This window comes from Eulemur rufifrons, chromosome 1 (genome assembly GCF_041146395.1).
Source record: "Eulemur rufifrons isolate Redbay chromosome 1, OSU_ERuf_1, whole genome shotgun sequence".
NCBI lineage: Eukaryota > Metazoa > Chordata > Mammalia > Primates > Lemuridae > Eulemur > Eulemur rufifrons.
This window is the reverse complement of record NC_090983.1, coordinates 30,017,844-30,040,562: the sequence shown is the minus strand read 5'-3', so window position 1 is coordinate 30,040,562 and position 22,719 is coordinate 30,017,844. Positions and strand designations below refer to the sequence as shown.

At 35.0% G+C, this 22,719-nt stretch overlaps 1 protein-coding gene across 1 annotated transcript in view; it reads left to right on the top strand.

Annotated features, from left to right (window-relative positions):
- CARF (calcium responsive transcription factor) overlaps positions 1-16,607 on the top strand; it is a 43,405-nt gene extending 26,798 nt beyond the window's left edge. Inside the window, exons 9-15 of the mRNA XM_069468601.1 lie at positions 427-570; positions 2,925-3,158; positions 6,310-6,472; positions 7,796-7,859; positions 12,831-12,961; positions 13,678-14,047; positions 16,489-16,607. Of these exons, the coding sequence (XP_069324702.1) occupies positions 427-570; positions 2,925-3,158; positions 6,310-6,472; positions 7,796-7,859; positions 12,831-12,961; positions 13,678-14,047; positions 16,489-16,607 (1,225 nt within the window). The remainder of the gene's footprint in view (positions 1-426; positions 571-2,924; positions 3,159-6,309; positions 6,473-7,795; positions 7,860-12,830; positions 12,962-13,677; positions 14,048-16,488) is intronic.
- Positions 16,608-22,719: the final 6,112 nt, after the last annotated feature.

The window sequence follows — 22,719 nt, the reverse complement described above, 5'->3', positions numbered from 1 at the left end:
CAAGAAGTTTGTACTTGATTAAAGAATAAGCTTATTCTGCAACAGAGGAATACAAATGTGAAGAATTATTGTGGCATTTATATATCAAGTGAATTTAAGTAATGAAACATTGGAGGCACAGAGGCCTGGAAAAAGGCTATTAAAGTAATCCAGGCATGAGGTGATTATAGCTTCCAGGATAATGGAGAGAAATCCAGGAAAAAATGTTAAAATCTATAAATACTTAAATATTTTAGTCAAGTAATGATTATTGTTAATTTGCTAAGTACTATGCACTGAGAATATGGCATATCTTTTACATAAGCCTCTGAATACTTTCTAGATAAATTGAATTTTCTGTAAACTTAAATGCTTAAACTTTTTGTTGATAAATTAGATTTTCTTGAAACACATAATGAAACACATTTTTCTTTATCTCATATAAAGGATTTACATTAAAAAGGTACAGAAGTTTCCCGAATATAGAGTTCCTACAGACCCCAAAATTGATAAGAAAATAATCAGAATGGAGCAGGAGAAAGCCTTTAACATGCTAAAGAAGAACTTGGTAGATGCTGGTGGTGTTCTTAGGTATGACATTTCTATAGTTCTTTTATTTTCTAAATTAATGAGGTCCATTTGCAAGAATTCTTTTGTAGAAGAAATTATAATTTTGTTTTCCAGTTATCTCATTAAGTAATGGTTTTATAAGGTAGATTCCTCACCAGTAGTTTCCTAGGTATTAAATTGATTGGCTACTGTATAAGCCATTGAGTTCATTAGACAACGGTTGTAGATAATTCTGACCAAAGAATTATACTATACTGTCTGGGCTCAGTGGCTCATGCCTGTAATCCTAGCACTCTGGGAGGCTGAGGCGGGAGGATCACTTGGGGCCAGGAGTTGGAGACCAGCCTGAACAAAAGCAAGAACCCGGTCTCTACCAAAAATAGAAAAAATAGCCAGGTGTGCCACATGCCTGCAGTCCAAGCTACTGGGGAGGCTGAGGCAGGAGGATCGCTTGAGGCCAGGAGTTTGAGGTTGCAGTGAGCTATGATCATGCCATTGCACTCTACCCAGGGCAACAGAGCAAGGCTTTGTCTCAAAAAAAAAATAAATAAATAAATACAAAGAATTATACTGTACTATACATGCTATATACCATGTGGAAGCTTTTCCCCAAAAACACCAATAAATATTTAGCAACATATTTTATTATATATTTAATACTTTGTTTTAGATACTTATTAGGAGCAGAACTTGCAGCCACATTATATTTTTTAACCCATCTTTGATTACTTTTGCAGACAGAAATGAATTCTAAACTCCAAATAAAATTCCATTTTATGCCTTTTATGCTTCAGGTTTTAAATAAGAAGAAATAGTAGCTTTCTTTTTTACTTTCCTTTATGTGTCAGTCCAGGCAAAGAATTTGCTATAGTATAATGAGATTAAGTGTATGAAATATAGTTTTTATGTGATTTTTTTTTTTTTTTTTTTTTTGAGACAGAGTCTCACTCTGTTGCCCAGGCTAGGGTGAGTGCCGTGGCGTTAGCCTAGCTCACAGCAACCTCAAACTCCTGAGCTCAAGCGATCCTCCTGTCTCAGCCTCCCGAGTAGCTGGGACTACAGGCATGCACCACCATGCCCGGCTAATTTTTTTTTTTTTCTATATATATTTTTAGCTGTCCATATAATTTCTTTCTATTTTTAGTAGAGATGGGGTCTCGCTCTTGCTCAGGCTGGTCTCGAACTTCTGAGCTCAAACGATCCGCCCACCTCGGCCTCCCAGAGTGCTAGGATTACAGGCGTGAGCCACCGCGCCCGGCCTTATGTGACCTTTAAAAAAACTTTTACATACATGAAAAATCAAGTGAGTCAATAATTAAATCCTTCAGTTTGGAGAACATTGTGTGTAATTTCTAAGTAAGCTCCATTTCATGCAATATCACTGTAAGAATTTTGTACAGGCTGGACGGGGTGGCTCGCGCCTGTAATCCTAGCACTCTGGGAGGCCGAGGCGGGTGGATCATTTGAGCTCAGGAGTTCGAGACCAGCCTGAGCAAGAGGGAGACCCCATCCCTACTAAAAAATAGAAAGAAATTAGCTGGACAGCTAAAAATATATATAGAAAAAAATTAGCTGGGCGTGGTGGTGCATGCCTGTAGTCCCAGCTACTCGAGAGGCTGAGGCAGAAGGATTGCTTGAGCCCAGGAGTTTGAGGTTGCTGTGAGCTAGGCTGATGCCAGGGCACCCTAGCCCGGGCAACAAAGTGAGACTCTGTCTCAATTAAAAAATAAATAAATAAATAAAATAAAATAAAAGAATTTCGTACAAAAGTACCAATTAAAGCAGAATCCTACCAGATCAGTTCATTTTCCCAGCATCTTTTTTTTTGCACTGCTCTTGAAGAGATCTGTGTTCACCTTAGTTTATTTTCTTACTCATTGGGTGAACAGGGACTGGGAGTGCTGTAGAGGCAGTATGTTGAGCTCATGTGAAGGAAGATTCTCCCATATAGTTCTGAATTGCATATATTCCTCAGTTGGAAGGATGGTAGGTGCAACACAGATGTGTAATTTAAAAGATGATTTACGATGTTGTCTCTTTATTTTTGAGGTAAAATTTACTTAATGTGAAATTTTAAATACTATCTATCTATATATATATATACACATACTTAAATCGCTGCATCTCCCTCAACTTTAGGGCCACAGTGAGTCTATAAAGGTTTATAAATATTTTTATTTAATTGGGTATAAAGCAGATCTTAGAAGAGTTAAGCAGAGGTCATTTTAGATTTTGTTTAATATGGTATAATCATATATAATTTTTTCTTAAAAAATTGTTACTACTAACCTAAGTAATTATGATTCCTGCCTTTGCCTAATATTAATAATTTTAATATTTAAATGTTAATAATTTTAAATATTTTCTCTTCTCAGGTGGTATGTACAGTTGCCTACACAGCAAGCTCATCAGTATCATGAACTGGAGACTCCCTGCCTCCCTTTGTCACCGTCCCCTTTTCCTGTGTCTTCTCTTGAAGAAGAAGAAACTGCAATTAGAGATGAGAATTGTGCATTACCCTCACGTTTACATCCTCAAGTCGCACATAAGATTCAAGAATTAGTATCCCAGGGAATAGAACAAGTGTATGCAGTAAGGAAACAGCTAAGGTACTTTTACCTTTTTCATTTTTGTTTGTTGGTTTAAATAATACACTGAACATTGTAGATATTTTCCTGGATATATGCTATCGATAGAAAAGGAACATGGTTTATTAATTTATTTAAATAATCTTTTTTATGAACTGATCATTTTCCATCAATTGCTTGGTATAATATGGTATGATATGGTTTATTATAATTCTAATTAGTCATTTGAGATATTCCATATTCAGTTTTAGCAAATTAGACTGTTTCTAAATGATATATAAATTGAATTATTTAATAAATACCTTTAGAGAAAAAACTTTATAGAACCAAAGATTTTAAAACCTAGGCCAAGGTACTTACTTCAAGCTATTTGAAATACAATTAAATTTTATTACAACAAAAGAATTTGAATAGTTCTTTATCTAATGAAATTTTATTTATACTACTGTGGTCTAATTTTATTGATCCTGAGGAAGTAATAATAATTATATCATCATTATCATCATCATCATCATCATTGTTATGTGGTACTTTCTATGTGTGTGCCAGGTATTGTGCCAAGTTCTTTACATGTATGATCTCATTTAGTCTTATAACAGCTCTATACAGTTGGTATATTTATCTCAATTCTACACATGAAAAAATGGAGACTTAGAATGGTTAAATAATTGGCTTAAGAGGAAGAAGCAATCCTACATATGAGTCCTTTGTCAGAAATGTGGTTTGTCCCTTCCATTCACTGAGAGAAAACAGCTTATAATGAGTCTTTAGGAAAGCATGTTTACATTTGCCCTTTATATCTACATATGTAAACCCATATAATACAAATCAATGGAGAAAGAACCATGTTCTAATAAAATATTTTCAGTTTGCTGAAAAAAAAAGAGGCGGAGACAGAACTGAAATTTAGGCCTTAGTCTATAATCTGTGCTCATTGTCATGATTTCTGGTACTTAATCTTGCTCTTACTGGTTATTATGTAATCTGATCTGAGCAACAAAATGAGTATAGCAAGTCAATAGGTTCTTAGAAACTGCTACTTTAAGTGAAATTAACGACATACAGCAGGCGCACACATAATATTGTTTCGTTCAACATCTTTTTTTTTTCCATTTATTCCATACTTTTTATTTAAAGTATATTTTTACAAACCAAATCAATGGTCTTTATACATTGTATGACTATTAGCATTTACATTAGCATGTAATTAGCATTAACCCAATATTTAAGCCTATAAATCAGATGTAGTTGATTTGTATATTGGTAGAAGGCACATAGGAAACCAAAACTGTTCTAGGTATTTCAAGAAGAAATAAATTTAGTATAAAGTATTAGTGGTTATTGGAGCAGTGAAAATTAGAATTTGAAGAAGGCACAGCCAGCTTTCAAGGTATGGTTCTGCAGCTATACTCCAGATAGAGAGGAAGCCTAGAGACTTGATGAGTTCACAAGTGGCATATAGCTAGACAAAGAGAAAAAGACTGGTTTTTTGCCCTGGGGCAGTCTAAGCTTGGGAGGAGGAACCCAAAAAATGAGTCTGTGAAATAGGAGGAAAGCCAAGAGTGTGGTGCCTGAGAAGCAAAGTGATGAATATGTATCAGTAATAAGTAGTTACCAACCATGTCAAATGCTGATAGGATGAGTAGATAAGGACTGAGAAAAGGTCATTGTATTTATCAACATGGAGGTCATTGGAGACCTTGACATGAGCCATTTCTAAGGAGCAAAGGAGGTGAAATCTTTTTTTTTTTTTATTTCATCTTATTGTTATGGGGGATACAGAATTGCAGGTTACATACGTTGCCCATGTACCGCCTTTACCCCCAAGTCAGAGCTCCAAGCGTGTCTGTTCCCCAGATAGTGTGCGTTGCACCCATCATGTAGGTATATATCCCTCCCTTCCCCACCCCCCTTCCCGAGTCAGCACCTTCAAGCGTTACCATTCCCCAAACAGTGCGCAATGCACTCATTGTGTAGGCATACACCCATCCCCTCCCCCACCCCCCACCTCAGTCTGATATCCGATTGGTGTCGTTCCCAGATGTGTATTTAGGTGATGATCAGGGAAACCAATTTTCTGGTGAGTACATGTGATGCTTGTTTTTCCATTCTTGGGATACTTCACTTAGAGAAGATATAAGAATGGCTAAGAAACATATGAAAAAATGCTCATTCAACATCTTTTCATTCAAAGTTGTTATAGTGTCAATGAGAAAAAAATGATTTCATTTTAAGTCCTTTCGCTTAAGGTTGCAGTTTCCGAGAACCTATCAGTGATATTAAGTGAGGACTTACTGTAATTCCTAGTATTAATATTATTCCTTAATTAATTCATGACTTTTCTGTTTAGCAGCTCTCTTAAGCATTTTTTATTTATTTCCACGGGAGCGTTGTTAGAACAAAGCCAAAATATGGTAAAGCCATTCATTATTTACTATACCTGAATCTTAAGAACAGAAGTATAATGCAGCTCTGTGATTTGCTCCACTGAATATAATGCACAAAGCATAGATATATTAAACTTTTTCATTTCTTTTATGTATTTATTTTTTATAATTATGTAGCAATGCCACCTTCTATTTCTATCTTTTTTCTACTTATAAAATTCACACACATTATATTTCATATAATATTAATTGGTGTCTTTGGAAGCAGTATAACATTATATTTATACACATAATGTGGGGATAGACCCAAACTCTCTTACTTAATAGGCAGGTATATAACTTTGAGCAAATTATTTAACTTCTGCAGTCCTCAGTTCCTTCATCTGTGAATTGGGAATGACAATTGTACCTATGCCACAGGATCATAGGAAGGGTTAAAGGAGATATTTGGTGTGAAGTGTTCCATACAGGACCTGAGATAGTAAGCATTGAAAACATTATTATACTTAAACTGAAAATAATGATTTCATTCCATCCATGAAAGTGTCAAAGCTCACTCTAATATTTTTAGGTGTTTAACCAATGAAAATATTACATTTCTATAATCTGAATGAATTCTATGATTTAATGTATGGTAAAAATAAAAGTGGGAAAATATAAATTAGTTATGGAGCTGTAAACCATACTTTATAAAAGTTTATGCTAAAAGAGACTTTTCTCTCTTTTGATCTAAAAGTATATTGCCAGATGGTTTATATTTTTATTTTATTTTATATTTTCCACAGAAAGTTTGTGGAAAGGGAAATGTTCAAACCTGATGAGATACCTGAAAGACATAATTTATCTTTTTTTCCAACTGTAAATGATATAAAAAATCACATCCATGAAGTACAGAAATCCTTGAGAAATGGAGATACAATATATAACTCAGAGATTGTTCCAGCAACGGTATGATTACAACCACAATTCCTTGTCTTATTACAGAATCTTTCTCAGCTTCTGATAATATTTGGGCTAATAGGGAAGGCTACTATTAGGCCATCTGAATAACTGTGATATAAGAAAAGCTAGTGGCATCTTTTTCTTAAAATGTAAATACTATGAACTCTCAGATAATGACTAAAAATTTGTATTACTCTTACAAAAAGAAAAATTAGTGTATTTCCAACTCTGACTCTAATAAAAACAATAATCTTCATTGTAAAATCAACATATTTTTTCTCTATAAAAATTATTTCTTATTTATTTGGCAGACATTTATTGAGTAAAGACTGTATATATATATCCCCCTTTTTTAAATAGATGGGCAAGTTTAATTGTTCATAGAATTGTTCATACTTGAACAAAGTGATGATGTTGGTTCTATATGCTATCTGTGGATATAAGTTTTACCTCATATTTTGATACTATAGTTTTCCCCTAAATATTAGTTATTTCTATGAAAGTTTTGCCTACTCTGAAGAGATTACTATAATTACCAAGAAACTGCTAATTACAATCCAGGCAGTGATTATGGTATTAAAATCTAAGGAGCAGCCGGGCGCAGTGGCTCACGCCTGTAATCCTAGCACTCTGGGAGGCCGAGGCAGGTGGATCGCTGGAGGTCAGGAGTTCGAGACCAGCCTGAGCAAGAGCGGGACCCCGTCTCTACTAAAAATAGAAAGAAATTATCTGGACAACTAAAATATATATAGAAAAAAAATTAGCCGGGCATGGTGGTGCATGCCTGTAGTCCCAGCTACTCGGGAGGCTGAGGCAGTAGGATTGCTTCAGCCCAGGAGTTTGAGGTTGCTGTGAGCTAGGCTGACGCCACGGCACTCACTCTAGCCAGGGCAACAAAGCGACTTTCTGTCTCAAAAAAAAGAAAAAAAAAAAAAAAAATCTAAGGAGCAACATCCTTTGCTCTCTTAACTTTTACTATCCAAATTTAGTAACTGAATAAATTGGATTTTTTTAAAAGTTAGAACTACTATTCCTTGCTATCCATAACTCTTAATTATCACTATCTAAAATTCAGAAATTAAAACAGATTTGGTTGGCAGTGCTCTTTTGACATCTACACTTGCTTTCCATATTCTTGCTCTCTGAACTCAAGAACCTAATGTATTTGGATAGTAAAGTATACTTGTGCTTTGAGAATGTCAACAAGTGAAGAGAATAATTACAGAATATAGTAAAATTATTCTGTGGATGAAGAAAATATGACAGTTGCATTGATTTTTTTCAATATAAATGCTTTTTTTTTTACTGAAATAAATGTTTCCATTTCAGCTTCAGTGGACTACAGACAGTGGGAATATTCTCAGAGAAACTGTGACAGTTACATTTGCAGAAGGTAGATTACCTTAAATACCTTTAAAATATAAAATCAAACAGTATTAAAACTGAAAGGAATTTGAGTTATTATCTCCTCTAAACAAATTTTATAAGTGAGAAAACCAGGACCCAAAGAGGCAAGAGCAACTATATTAGGGATTATCAAAATATTTCTTGCTTTTAAAATTTCCTTTTATACTTAGCTTTTATGCTTTTTTATGACTGAAACTTTGAAGCTGATTACTAGCACAGGGAACTAGAAGGCTGGCTAATTCCTGTAGTGATAACCATAGAATACCTTGATTTGGGGACTATTGTCTATTTTGTATGGTTTGCTTCTTTTCCATGTGTTCTTACTCCTATATTCTCTCAATATTCCAAGCTTATTTTGACCCTTATACACCTGTTCTCCCTTCTGGAAGTGTCTTTTTTCTTCTGCATGGCAAATTTTTCTTATTTCTCAAATGGCAATCTCTTTTCCTCCCTTAACTTCACCCCCTATATAAAGTAAGCTGTTCATTCTTTTGTAGTTACCTCTGCATTTAACATGGTAACGTTCTGTTTAGGTGTCTGTATCTTTCGTTATGGTTTGAGTCAGGGGCAAGGATTATATTTTATTCAAATTAATATACCTAATACGTAGCATAATAACTGCTAGAAAGTTAACACTTCAGCTGGGTGCAGTGGCTCACGCCTGTAATCCTAGAACTTTGGGAGGCCAAGGCGGGAGGATTGCTTGAGGCCAGGAGTTCAAGACCCCATCTCTACAAAAAATATAAAAATTAGCCAGGTGTGTTGGCATGCGCCTATAGTTCCAGCTACTCGGGAGGCTGAGGCAGGAAGATGACTTGAGCTCAGGAGTTTGAGGTTATAGTGAGCTATGATGATGCCACTGCACTCCAGCCTGGGCAACAGAGTGAGACCCTGTCTCAAAAAAAAAAAAAAAAAAAAAAAATTAACACCTAAATAAATGTTTTAGAATCAATAAATGAATAACTGTATATATAGAATAGTATTTTTTTATTCTTCCACTTATTAACCTTTAAGAGTCACTTTGCCTATAGACTAGCTTTCAGATTCTTTATTCTACACAGACTTTACTCACTGTGCTAAATGCTGGATATAGAAAAGAACAGGCAAGTTTCCTGCCTTATGGAATTTAAAGTTTAGCAAGAGGAAAAAAGACACTAAACAAATATGTCCTAATTAACTCCTATTATAAAAAGTACCATGAGAGGGTTGTGCAAAATTATGTGGGAATAGTGATAAAGACATATAACTTAGTCTAGGAAGAAGAGAAGTAACACTTGGAAACATGACTTTTAAACTAAATACTGAAGAATGAGTAGGAATTTGCCAGTCGAAGAAATAGCATGTGCAAAGGCTAAGCAAGAAAGAGCTTGTCATGTTTAAGGAATTTAAGAAGGCTAGTGTGGATTAAGCATAGACCCTGCTTGGAGATAAAATTATATAAGCAAAACTGGTTTAGGAGACCATTTCACCTGTACACATAAAAGGTGATAGTGGTTTAGAATACAGTTGGTAGCATATAAACTAGAATTGGATTTAAGAGTTATTTTAACACATTAACTGCCATGTGAGTTGTATTTAACTCACGCTGGTTTTGAAGCATATGTAACTCACATGTCTCTTTACCTTGGGAGCTGCGTGAACTATTTTTCAAGTTGCATATGACTCACACACAGAAAACAATAAAAAAAGTTTTTTTTTCCATTAAATTAGAAAGGATCATTTTGTTTTCAAAGTTTTTATTCTATCTTCATAATAGAACACTATGACCCCCAAGGAAAAAATTTTTTTTCTGGTGTGGCAATGAATGTATTAAAAGTAGAATTCATGACATTTTGGGCTGGATGTTTAAAAAAATTTTTTTTTAAGTAGAATTTAAAGACCTTGGTTATTGATTGACTAGGTGTGTGGCAGGGCAGGGTAAAAGAGTGGGAATGATCTAAGATGACCTCTGAATCTCTACCATGAGTAGCTGACTGAAAGTGGCATTTATTGAGATCAGCAATACTGGGAAAGGAAAAGGGCATTGGTTGGGTAAGGGAGAGAAAAGAGATCATAAGGTCAGGGTTGGAAAGCTTGAGTTTCAGAGGCATTTCAGTGGAATGGATTGGGAGGAAGCCATACTGTGGTGGTTGAAGAGTGAATGGGAGATGAGTGAAGGAGTAGATACAATGTGGATCACTTTTTCAAGAATTTTTGCCATGCAGGGTTGAGGAAAGATATTTTGAGATAGTAGAGACCTGAAAAGATAGAAGATGAAGCTGGTGATGGGAAGTTAAAGAAATTTCTATCTATTGGCTTCTCTTTTCTCTTTAAGTGAGAGTGCTAAGAATGAGGAAAGGTCTCAGAAGAGTGGTGTGGGTTTGAGGGAAATGCAGATTAGAAATCATCCTGAATAGAGAGTGAGAGAAACATTGCCAGATACAGGTGAATGTCCAGTTGAATTTGTTGGTCATGAATTGGTAGTAGGAGTAGTAGCGAGTTTCGTTTTTAGCAGCACTCAGCTTCCCACGTATAGGCCCAGGAAGCCATTTCATCCAGAGTTAGAGTTTTACCAGGGGAATATGACCAAAAGACAGAGAAGCAGGGGAATTTAGGGTACCTGTAAGAGAGTGACTGCAATTGTAGACCCAGGACTCTAAGCTGGATAGGGAGAGAATTTCGTTAAGGAAGAAGGTGATGGATCTGAAGAAAACTAAGGGATTAATTGACTGGAAGTTCACATGAAGTTTAAGAACAACTGTATTCTTCCAGCAAAATCCTAGAAGAATAAGAGGTTGTGATCAGAGAATGGGATGTTTGAATTTGAGATTTTAGAGGTAGAACAGTCCAGAATATCATAGGAGTAGTGGGTGACTGCAACAGAGTGAAGTAAAAGAACATTAGAAATAAAGAAGCCAAGGAGTGAGAGTGCTGTTTAATCCTCTCAGTGGTCCATTAAGGAAGGACTCTTTAATTATACTGATTTTACAGATGAGGAAACTAAAGTTTAGAAACTGAGTTATGTATCATGTAGAAGGTCACACAGAAAAGCCAGCACTTAAATCCATCTGGGGTGGGGAACCTGCGGCCTTCTATTTTAATAAAATCTTTTTATTTTTATTAATACATTTTTGTTCATCTTTTATATTTTTATTTTATTTTTAAAACAAATCTAGGATTTGTTCTGTAAATTTGGATTCAGTCAAAAGGACCTAGAGAGCCACATGTGGCCTTAAGGCTGCGGGTTCCCCACCCATGGCCATTTTTAAAATTACTCAGTTATATTATGAAAACAATATTTATTGATGATTAGTTTTTTTCTTTGTTTGTTTGTTTGAGACAGGGTCTCGCTTTGTCACCCAAGCTGGAGTACAATGGCATGATCATAGCTCACTGCAGCCCTGAACCCTGGGCTCAAGTGATCCTTCTGCTTCAGTCTCCCTGGTAGCTGGGACTACAGGTGCGCACCACTACACCCCACTAATTTTTAAAATTTTTATAGAGACAAGATCTTGCTGTGTTGCCTAGGCTGATCTCAAACTCCTGGCCTCAAGTGATCCTCTTGCCTCGGCCTCCTAAAGTACAGAGATTATAGGCATGAGCCACTGCACCTGGCCGATAATTAGTTTTTGGTTGACTTAAAGAGATGAATATGTTTGGGTTAACATATACAAATTACATGAGAATGATTCAGATTCTCTAAGGATAATTATTTAAAATTGAGATATTTTAGAGAAGTTTTACTTTTATTTATTTATCCCAAAAAGAGTTGCTAAAAGAAATTTAATCTTTTTATTATTGAGGACCAACTTTTGCCAGACATTATCCTAGGCACTCTAGGGCTACAAAAGATGAATCAAGTTTTGTCTTTGTAATTGAGAAGCTAAATAGCTTTCACACATCTAGAAAAGTTTGGGAATAGTCCAGCATTATAGCATGGAGAATGGACTATATTAGAGTTACGGGTATAGAATCTTTCAAGGAAAACATATGCACTTTGCTCTCCCTATCTGTGGGTTCCACATCCATGTATTCAATTAACAGTGAATTGAAAAATATTTTTAAAAAATTACATGTGTACTGAACATGTATAGACTTTTTTCTTGTCATTCTCTAAATAATACAGTATAACAACTATTTACATAGCATTTACATTGTATTAGGTATTATAAGTAATCTAGAGAAGATTTAAAGTATAAGGGAGTGGCCAGGCATGGTGGCTCATGCCTGTAATCCCTGCACTTGGGAGGCCGAGGCATGAGGATTGCTTGAGGCCAGGAGTTTGAGACCAGTCTGGGCAACATAGCAAGACTCCATCTCTACCAAAAAAAAAAAAGTAATTAGCTGGGTGTGGTGATGCACACCTGTTGTCCAAGCCACTGAGGAGGCTGAGGTGGAAGAATGGCTTGAGCCCAGGAGTTTGGGGCTGCAATGAGCTATAATAGCACTACTGCACTTCAGCCTGGGTGGCAGAGCAAGACCCTGTCTCTAAAAATATACATATAAATAAAATTAAAAAAAATAAAATATATGGAAAGATTTTTACATTGTATTACGAGTAATCTAGAGAGGATTTGAAGTATACAGGAGCATATGTTTAGGTTATATGCAAATATTATGCCATTTCATATCAGGGACATGAGCATCTGCAGATTTTGGTATCTGAGGGAGGTCTTGGAACCAATCTTCTATGGATCTGAAGGGATGACTGTATTCCTAGATCCCATCCTAGATCTATTGCATTAAAATTAATGGAGATTGAACCTAGGAATCTATATATCTTTTAAAGTTCCCTTAGAGATTCTCATGATCTGCCAGTTTCTGGAAATAGTGGAATAAATGACTTCTTGAAGTCCTTTGCAAAACTTTGACCTTGTTTCCTATTCCAGTTCTAATTAGAAAGAGTTGTAATAAAGTGTAGTATCTTAGAAGCCATACAGTTATTTTGTTTCAATAGTTTATTTTTTATATACTTTAGGAAATTCACCACGGGAATCAGTTACCACCAAAGGAGAAACAAATCAGACAGGAGGTTCTTTGTCTCATGAGCCAACCCACTTGCTCTCCTCACTTTCCTCATTTCAGCCAAAAATATTTACACAACTACAGGTAAGTATTCAGTAAAGTAGCCAAATTTGAGACCCTTCTCTTTATTTCTCAATCTCTCTTTTTCTTCTAGAGATTTTAGAGAATTGTTATAGAATTATACTAATCACCAAATATGTTTTTATTATTAATTTCCTGACTTCTTTGTGTCTTAATTTAAGATAATTCAAACTGTATGTTTTGAAAAAGTTTGAGGTTAACTATGAATGCGATAAATTTAGTTGTACTACTTTTTCTTTGGTTCCGGTTTCTACCCTCAATATTTATTAGTAACTATATATATATATTTTTTGAGACAGAGAGTCTTGCTTTGTTGCCCTGGCTAGAGTGCCGTGGCGTCAGCCCACCTCACAGCAACCTCAAAATCCTGGGCTTAAGCAATCCTTCTGTCTCAGCCTCCCGAGTAGCTGGGACTACAGGCATGCGCCACCATCCCTGGCTAATTTTTTCTATATATATTTTTAGCTGTCCAAATCATTTCTTTCTATTTTTAGTAGAGACGGGATCTTGCTCTTGCTCAGGCTGGCCTCGAACTCCTGACCTCGAGCAATCCACCCGCCTCGGCCTCCCAGAGTGCTAGGATTACAGGCGTGAGCCACTGCGCCCGGCCTATATTCATTTTATTTGTTCCAATTTTGTGTCAAAAAATAACATATCCTATGAGAATATCATACATAGTAAATTCAAATGTTTTGATATTACTGTGTTTGATTTAAAAGGGTTTGCAGTTACAACCAAGGTTCGCCTCTTCTGATGCATCACCAGCTCTGATATCAGTAAATAACCACCCCTCCTCCAGTCCTTCAAGACTTCTGGACTCAATAGGAAGTGCTGTAATGAATAATAATTCTCTACTGCTTGGTCAAAGCCATAGCCTTCAAACAGATACATGCCTAACCCAAAACAATAGTACTGCCTCTACCATGGGTAACCTTCCCGGACCGGATCAAAATCTAGTTGCAATGGATCAGCTAGTTGAAGTTGGAGATGTTGAGGATACGGGGAATCTGGAAGGAAGTGTTCATCGGATTCTGTTGGGAGATGTGCAGAGCATTCCAATACAGATTATAGACAATCACCCAGCTCTTAGTAAGTTAAAAATCAACTTATGATTTTGTTTTACCTTTATGGGACTATCACACTACAGATAAAACTATTATTTATACTCAGTGTTCATAATATTATATAAATTAAGCAAAATTATGAGGGAGGAAATTTTATTAGTATGTTTAAACTTTAAAATTTTTTCCTTCTCCTTATTTCTAATTGGTCAATAAATTGAAGTTATTTATTCCCTAATTACCTGGTTTTCCATGAAAAATCTGTAGTGATGTGAAACCAGGAAGATCATTTTAGAATGCATGAAAAAAATTGATAGGAGCAAATAAACAAGGAAAACTGTTTTAGCACAAAGATTATTATGGAAAAATTGATGTATGTACATGCACACAAAAATGGAATAAAGTGGGCAGATATAAAGGTTAAAAGCAAGATTTTGAATTATAGACTTAAATGTTGTATTCTATGGAAGTTGTAAGGGAACTAGTAAGACTTGGGCCTTTGGGTTTAATCCAAAACCTTGTTACCTTCACATTATTATTAAATACTAACTAGTCAAAATAATAGTAAACTCTGTCAACTCTTGTTTGATCTAACTTTGTCACTTCTTCTTTTCACACAAATTGTTCTGAATTGGGCACTTATGTGGGAAAGATTTGCAGTATACTTTGTTTTTTTGTTTTTTTGTTTTTTTTTTGAGACAAAGTCTGGATCTGTTCCCCGGGCTAGAGTGCCGTGGTGTCAGCCTAGCTCACAGCAACCTCAAACGCCTGGGCTCAAGCAATCCTTCTGCCTCAGCCTCCCGAGTAGCTGGGACTACAGGCATGTGCCACCATACCCGGCTAATTTTTTCTATGTATATTTTTTAGTTGTCCAGGTAATTTCTTTCTATTTTTTAGTAGAGGCGGGGTCTCGCTCTTGCTCAGGCTGGTCTCGAACTCCTGACCTCAAGCTATCCTCCCACCTCAGCCTCCCAGAGTGCTAGGATTACAGGCGTGAGCCACCACACTTGGCCTGCAGTATACTTTGAAGAGCAAAAATCTTCACAGCAGTTATTCTTAGAATATATAAAATATTTTCCCTTCATCTTATTCATCATTTTTCTGGGTAAGGAAAACTGTGAAATAGCTTCTTCCAGAAAAGAATGATTGTCTTTTAAATTTATTGGAAGCATTGCTTCTAAGAAAATTTATCCAGAGGGATATGACAGTAATATTGAGGAATTTTAATAGACAGGAAGAAAAAGGAATATACTTGAATTAATTCTTACAAGTCCAAGAAATACTTAGTGGTGCCCCATTCTACAGATGGAGAAACAAAGGCTCAGAGAGGTTAAGTAATTGCCTGAAGCTCACATCTAGTAAGTGACAGAGAGGCATTTAAACCTAGATCTGGCTACTTTCCAAAGTCCCCCCCCCCACACCCCCTCCCCGCTCTAAATACTTTCCCCCTCTGTGTTGTGCCACCTATTTCTTGGGAGCTCTAATTCAGAATGCTTTAAAGGAGGCCCTCTTTGGAACCAAATTTGCATGATTTATCAAGTTAGAAGATAATGTGGAAGGCTGGTTATGAGTTCTATGAGTCACTCAAATTCATACTCTGTTGGTCATCTATGTCTTGAGCTAAACACCTGTATGTGACAAGCATTAGGTGTGTTCAACACACTTGTCTGACCAAACACAGTTGCCTTAACTTCTTTTTCCTATAGCAACTGAAAAACTGATATTCCTAAAAAAGAGAGATGAAGATTTGATCTTAGACATCACAATTCCCAGCTCAAAATAGTGCTGCTGGTCTGCTGCATTAGCTTGGTCATAAATATTTTGAAATCAGAGTGGTAAGTGCGTTCTGAAATGTTTCAGATGAGCAAACACATGGCTTGCACAGCTAAGTCACATTTAAGTCACATTTAAGATGTGGGGTATTTTTTATAATGTAGTTAAGGTCCTTAAGGGAGTGAACATTTTCTAGATGTATGACCACATATGGAAACCATATAGGAGTAACACATCCATGAATTTGTAATACATATGCCTGCTGTTTACAAAACAAATTATTTTCAAATGATGGGAGACTTCCTGGCTTTTATTCACACATATTTTTTTTTTAATGGCAAAGTGTAAATATGAGATGTTCCATTCAGCTTGATTGCATAAAAAAAAATATGAGATGTTCCTCATAATTTTATCAAATTATGGACTGCTTTTTTTGTCATGGTATCTGTAGAAGAGAATATAGTTTTTTTTTCTTTTTTTCATTGCTAGAAGCATACTGACAGAATTTAATAATGAATGACTGTTAAGATGTCAGAAACAGAGTTTTCAAATATGCCAACTGCTTTTCTCAATTATTTGGTTCTTTTTACAAACTACTGGTTTTTGCTTTGCATCTACATTCATATAATTCTAATGATTTCAGTGTCATGAAATATATTAACCTTTTGGATTTTTCTTTTATGTTTGGTTTTAAAGTTGAAGAAAATCCAGAAGGTATCATTTCTGTGAGCCAAGTTAAGCAAGAACCCAAAGAACCAGCATTGTCTATGGAAGGAAAAAAAAATATGGACTGTAAAAAATTATCTGCTACATAAATTATTGAAGCATTTCAGAATTTACAACTTTGATGACTTCTGATGTCTTAGAAAAGAAGGTGAATATTTGTCAGAGTGCGTCATCGTGATAACTGGATTGAAGACTGATTTGATAAGAAGCTTTGATTTAAAACTGATATATTTGTTGCCAATTACATATTTTTACCTTGAGATATTTTACTCTTCTCATTTTGTATAATTTTTATGCTTTTGATTATCTAATAAGGCCAGTATTTCAAAAGCTCTCCTGAACTCATCCACAGTATTATAGTCTGAATACAAATAGTTACCTAATTCATCCTTGGAAATATCCAATTTTGATTCTTACAAGACAGAAAAGAACAATAACAAAAACAGTGTGTGAGTGTGTGTTTGTATGTGTATATGTATGTCATGAATTTTTTTTAAGTTCTGAAAGAACTTAATCTCTTTAAAGTTGTGAAGAAATTTTTAATTGGCAGCAGGTAAGAGAATATTTGTAGTCTGTTTCATTTGGAAAGATAAAACAATAGATTTTACATAATGAGACAAAACCCAGCAGTTACATCTGTGAAACCATTCAGTTGCATTTTAGCCTCTTCTCTTCCAATTTTTGTACTTTTAAGTACAAACCAATAGCATACCAATGGTTATCTCATAGAAATTTAAAGTGTCTTGGTAAGTACTAAGAATTTTAACTTGAATTAATCATATAAGCAGCAGAATCAATGCATCCAGCATGTAATTATACTGTATTGGAGGTAAAACACTATAAGTAGAAAGATATAGAAATTGAGAGAATTTGGAAAGAATAATAGAATTCCTTGGTGTTTACAGATGGTTTGGGGAACTTTGTGATGATAGCAGAGGATTTTCCCCCCTTTTTTTGTATTGAAGATTCAGCTCCAGTTAGAAAAGAATTTGAGTTGTATTTACATTTTTCTATGCCGGAGTTCCTACTGAATTGATGGTATTAGGATTTATAGTATTTCAAGGTAAGTATGGTTTAAAATTTAGTTCATATTTAAAACTTTAAAATGTCTGATCTGGTATATTTCCTTGTTAAGTAAGTATATTTACTTCAAATACCAAATAACTATTAAACAGTATATTCATTATAAGTGTCTGTTTTCTGGAAGATTGATAAACTAGAAATGTCCACTATAGCTGTCAAGAAATAAACCTTAACACTTTTGTTTTTCCAGAGACCATTTGTGGACATATTTTAAATTTTATTCTAAAAAAATAAAGAGTTCAAATGGATATTAATATTTAATATTCAGAGCGTACACAATATAATGTGAAATGTGACCTTAATAAAAGTTAAATTTATTTCATTTAAGGTCAAGTCATTAATGAATTACTTAATTCATTACATAAATATGAGTCACTTTTGGCTTTTCTGAGTCCAGTCTCCTTAATTCACTTTGTTTCAGGTACATGACATGTATCTAAATACAAAGCACTGTTAAAATAGAAGTAGGTGGAATTCTAAAATTCCTTCTCTTTAGATTTATCTTGTATTTAATATAAAGTTTATTATTTATACCTTATTTAAGGCAAAGTTAATATTTAGTTATATATATGATTTTTTATAAAAATTGCTTTTCTTTTTCCTAAGAATTTAAAGTATTTGATGTTGGCATTTATGGAGGCAGGTTGCCAAATTTCATTATGTTATGCACTTAGTCACCTCCAATCCAGATTTCTCTTAGTCTGTGTGTACTTAAAAGGAGTAAATCCAAATTAATTTATAATTTAGTGTTGCACCGTAGGTAATATTGTTTTCATTTGCTATTTCTAGTTTTATGGAAACTTTTTTCAAGATTTTAAATAGTAGATCTTCATCTCTCAATGGCGGTAATGGTTTATTATTAAGTATTTTACCAATTGAACTATATTCTTTTGGAGACATTCCTTTCTTTTTTGATGTTGAGTTGCTAAGGAGAAATGCTTGTTAATATATAAAATTTAGTCAGTTACATGTAAAGATGAGAGATGTCACAGGGTTCAGACTTTGGTATAGTTAAAAAATACGAACCTCACCTCATTCTGTGTGTATGTCTCTTCTGATACTGTTTTTTATCATGAGGACAGAAAGTTAGAGTGCATCCTCCCCACAAACAAAAAACAAAACAAAACTGCCCCACAAAAACCAAGAGCATGAAGAAAGATTTAAATCCCTAATTGTATACTCTTTTGGTTTTTAGGTAGAAACTGGAACTATCAATATTTTCATGTAAGTATTTGAATAGTAGCTCTTTAAAAATGGTTTCTAAATGAGTTTATAAAAATTAATTGTCCTCTAAATGCATGTTTAGTCAACAATGTATCGATATTGTGTTTAAAGGTGCTTAGCATCACTTTTTGAAAACTATGTTTACATATTTAAATGTTTAATTATTTTTAAATGCATAGGGTATTAAATATAAGTACATAACACTTTCGGTATCTGTATTTGGCATTCTCCTAACAGCTCTACAGCAAAGTTTGACATATGTTGTTTTGTGTCATGTATTACAAGGTATACTATCTGTAGGAGTGAGTTGGACATTCAGAATAAGCAATTAGAAATTCACAATTACAGCTCAGCTTGTTTCTTCATTGTAGTTTTCATGTTCCAAACCTCCAAGTGAACTTTATATATACTACAGTGAATTACAGGTAAACACAGCCTTGGTGGGCCTTTTCCTCAATAGCAATTTTCTATGTAAACACTTAGTATACCTAAAAGAAAAATTTTGTATATCTTATGCAAGGTAAATGTTTCCTAAATGTCACAGAAGTGATAGAAAACAGATTTGGGATCTTGTCCTGCATTAAAAGTTTTGAATTTTGAGGCCCACCAGCATGTATTTCATCTTCTTTACATTCTGTCAAAATATATTCTTAATCATGTGGGTATGAGAAAGATGTTGTTTCATTTGCACCAGGTTTAAAAAGAGGTTTAAGAAATGTGTGTATATATATTATAATTTAATGTATAGTGTCCTTGTTATAATGTAATTTTTTCATTAAAAATCCTGTGTTATTTTTTTCTTATTACTTTTATTTTTATACTTTTCCTGGAGATAGTGGTAGTTCTATTCATCTTGAAGATGCTGAATAAACACTTTAATACCTGAGAATTTTGGCTAGATATTTATGTTTAGTTTGGAATCTGAAAGTTTTTAAGCATAACTACCAGTAACTCCTGTTAGCATTACATTTGGGAATATATATCCATTTAGTACTCTGCAACTCAGCCAAGCATCAACATTTTAAAAACAAGACATAAACAATTCTTTTATCTCCTACGTTTTGGCAACATGACATCTTCAAATACAGCTTTATATTTTAGGAGTGATGACAGAAGTATATGATTAAAAGTGAAGGAATTACTAATTTTTCTCTCTTTGCATTTTGCTTTATTCCACTCTGTGCCTATATTTAAGGTCCATAGAAAATCTTAATCTCTCCAGAATGGGGACTACATTGGTTCTTCCCCATCAGCTGGTTTAGGATTCAGACATCGTAAATAATATACTGTATGATATCTAAACATCTGTAATTCTACTTAGTTAACAGTCGTAAGGACAAAGCCCTAGTATACTTTTGCCACATACATGTTAGCTATGAATTTTATTGCTGAATAATACAAGTATTTATTGCTGACCGAATTCTTAAAATTTTAGGAATAGAAAAAATTCACATATTAATGGATGCTAAAGTGATTCCTGACAAAAATAAATAAATTGGCCAGGAGCAGTGGCTCACTCCTATAATCCTAGCACTCTGGGAAGCCAAGGCAGAGGATCGCTTGAGGTCAGGAGTTCAAGACCAGCCTGAGCAAGAGCCAGACAATCTCTTCCAAAAATAGATTAAAAATTAGCTGGTCGGCCGGGCGCGGTGGCTCACGCCTGTAATCCTAGCACTCTGGGAGGCCGAGGTGGGCGGATCGTTTGAGCTCAGGAGTTCGAGACCAGCCTGAGCAAGAGCGAGACCCCACCTCTACTAAAAATAGAAAGAAATTATATGGACAGCTAAAAATATATATAGAAAAAATTAGCTGGGCATGGTGGCACATGCCTGTAGTCCCAGCTACTCGGAAGGCTGAGACAGGAGGATTGCTTGAGCTCAGGAGTTTGAGGTTGCTGTGAGCTAGGCTGATGCCACGGCACTCACTCTAGCCTGGGCAACAGAGTGAGACTCTGTCTCAAAAAAAAAAAAAAAAAAAAATTAGCTGGTCATGGTGGTGTGCGCCTACAGTCCCAGCTACTCAGGAGGCTGAGGCAGGAACATCTCTTGAGCCCAGGAGTTTGAGGTTGCAGTGAGCTATGATGACACCATTGCTCTCTACCTGGGGCAATAGAGTGAGACTCTGTCTCCAAAAAGTAAATAAATCAATAAATTATATGGTTAGTATGGAAAACCTTTGGGAATGTGATATGGGTATAAGAATACTAAAACCAGAGGACGGAGTGGGAATCACATACCATGAGGGTTTTTGTTTTTAAAAATCTTTATTGAGATATAATTGACATACAATAAACTGCACATATTTAAAATGCACAATTTGATAAGTTTTGTTATATGTATACAGCTGTGAAACCATCACCATAATCAAGATAATGAATATTTCCATCACCCTCAAAAGTTTCCTAGTACCCCTTTGTGATCCATGCTCAGTCCACCCTGCCCCTACCCCACCATTCCCAGACTACTGCTCTGCTTTCTTTCACTAGAGATCAGTTTGTTAGAAGTGAAATAGTTTAGTTTGAACCTGTTTTGATCTGGCTTTTGTCACTCAACATAGTTATTTTGCGATTTGTCTATACTGTAGCATGTATGAATAGTTCATTTTATTACTGAGTAGTATTGCATTTTACGAATATATCATAATTTGTTCATTCATGTGATGATGGACATTTGGGTTGTTATTGATACTTCTAGGCTATTACAAATAAAGCTGCCATGAACATATGTGTGGAAGTCTTTGTATGGACTTATGCTTTCATTTCTCTTGGGTAAATATCTAGAAGTGGAATTGCTGGTTCATATGGTAGGTATATATTTAACTTTTTAAGAAGTTGCCAAATGATTTTCCAAAGTGGTTGTACCAGTTTACGTTCCTACCAGCAGTGTCTGAGAGTTCCAGATTCTCTATATCCTAGCCAGCACTTCGTATGGACAGTCTTTTAGGTTTTAGAGATTCTAACAGGTGCCTAGTAGTATGTAATTGTTTTAATTTTCATTTCATTTCTCTAATGACTAACACAGTTTAGCATCTTTTCACGTTTTATTTGCCATCTGTACCTCCTGCCATCTGTACCATATCTTTCTTAATGAAGTGTCTGTATCTTTCACCCGTATTTAAATTGGATTGTTTTCTTATTGAATTTTGAGGTTTAAAAAATACATTCTGGATATTAGTCCATTATTAGATATGCCATTTTAAAATATTTTTACCCACCTTGGTCTATAGTTTATCTTTCCACTCTTCCTTTTTGAGGGGGGCAGGGAGACAGGGTCTTGCTCTGTTGCTTAGGCTGGAGTACAGTGGCATCATCATAGCTCACTGCAAACTCCTGGGCTCAAGGGATCTTCCTGCCTCAGGCTTCCAAGTAGCTGGGACTACAAGCATACGTGTCACCATACCCAGCTAATTTTTTTATTTTTTGTAGAGATGGGTCTTGCTGTGTTGCTCAGGCTGGTCTTGAACTCCCAACTTCAAGTAATCCTCCCACCTCGGCTTCCCAATATGCTAGGATTACAGGCATGAGCCACGGCACCCAGCCTTTTCACTCTTAATAGTGTCTTTCAAAGGGCAGAAGTTCTTAAATGTGATGAAGTCCAATTTATCATTTTTTTCTTTATGAATCATGCTTTTGTATTGTATAATATCTAAGAGGTGTTTTTCCTTAACCCAGGGACACAAAGATTTTTTCCTATGTTTTGTTCTAGAAGTTTTATAACTTTAGGTTTTATGTTTAGATCTGTGATCCATTTTGAGTTAATTTTTGTACACATAGTACAAGGTATATATATTGAAGTTCTTTTTATTTTTAACATATGAATATCCAATTTTTCCAGCACCATTTTTGAAAAGACTATACTTTCTCCACTGAATTGCATTTATACCTTTGACAAATAT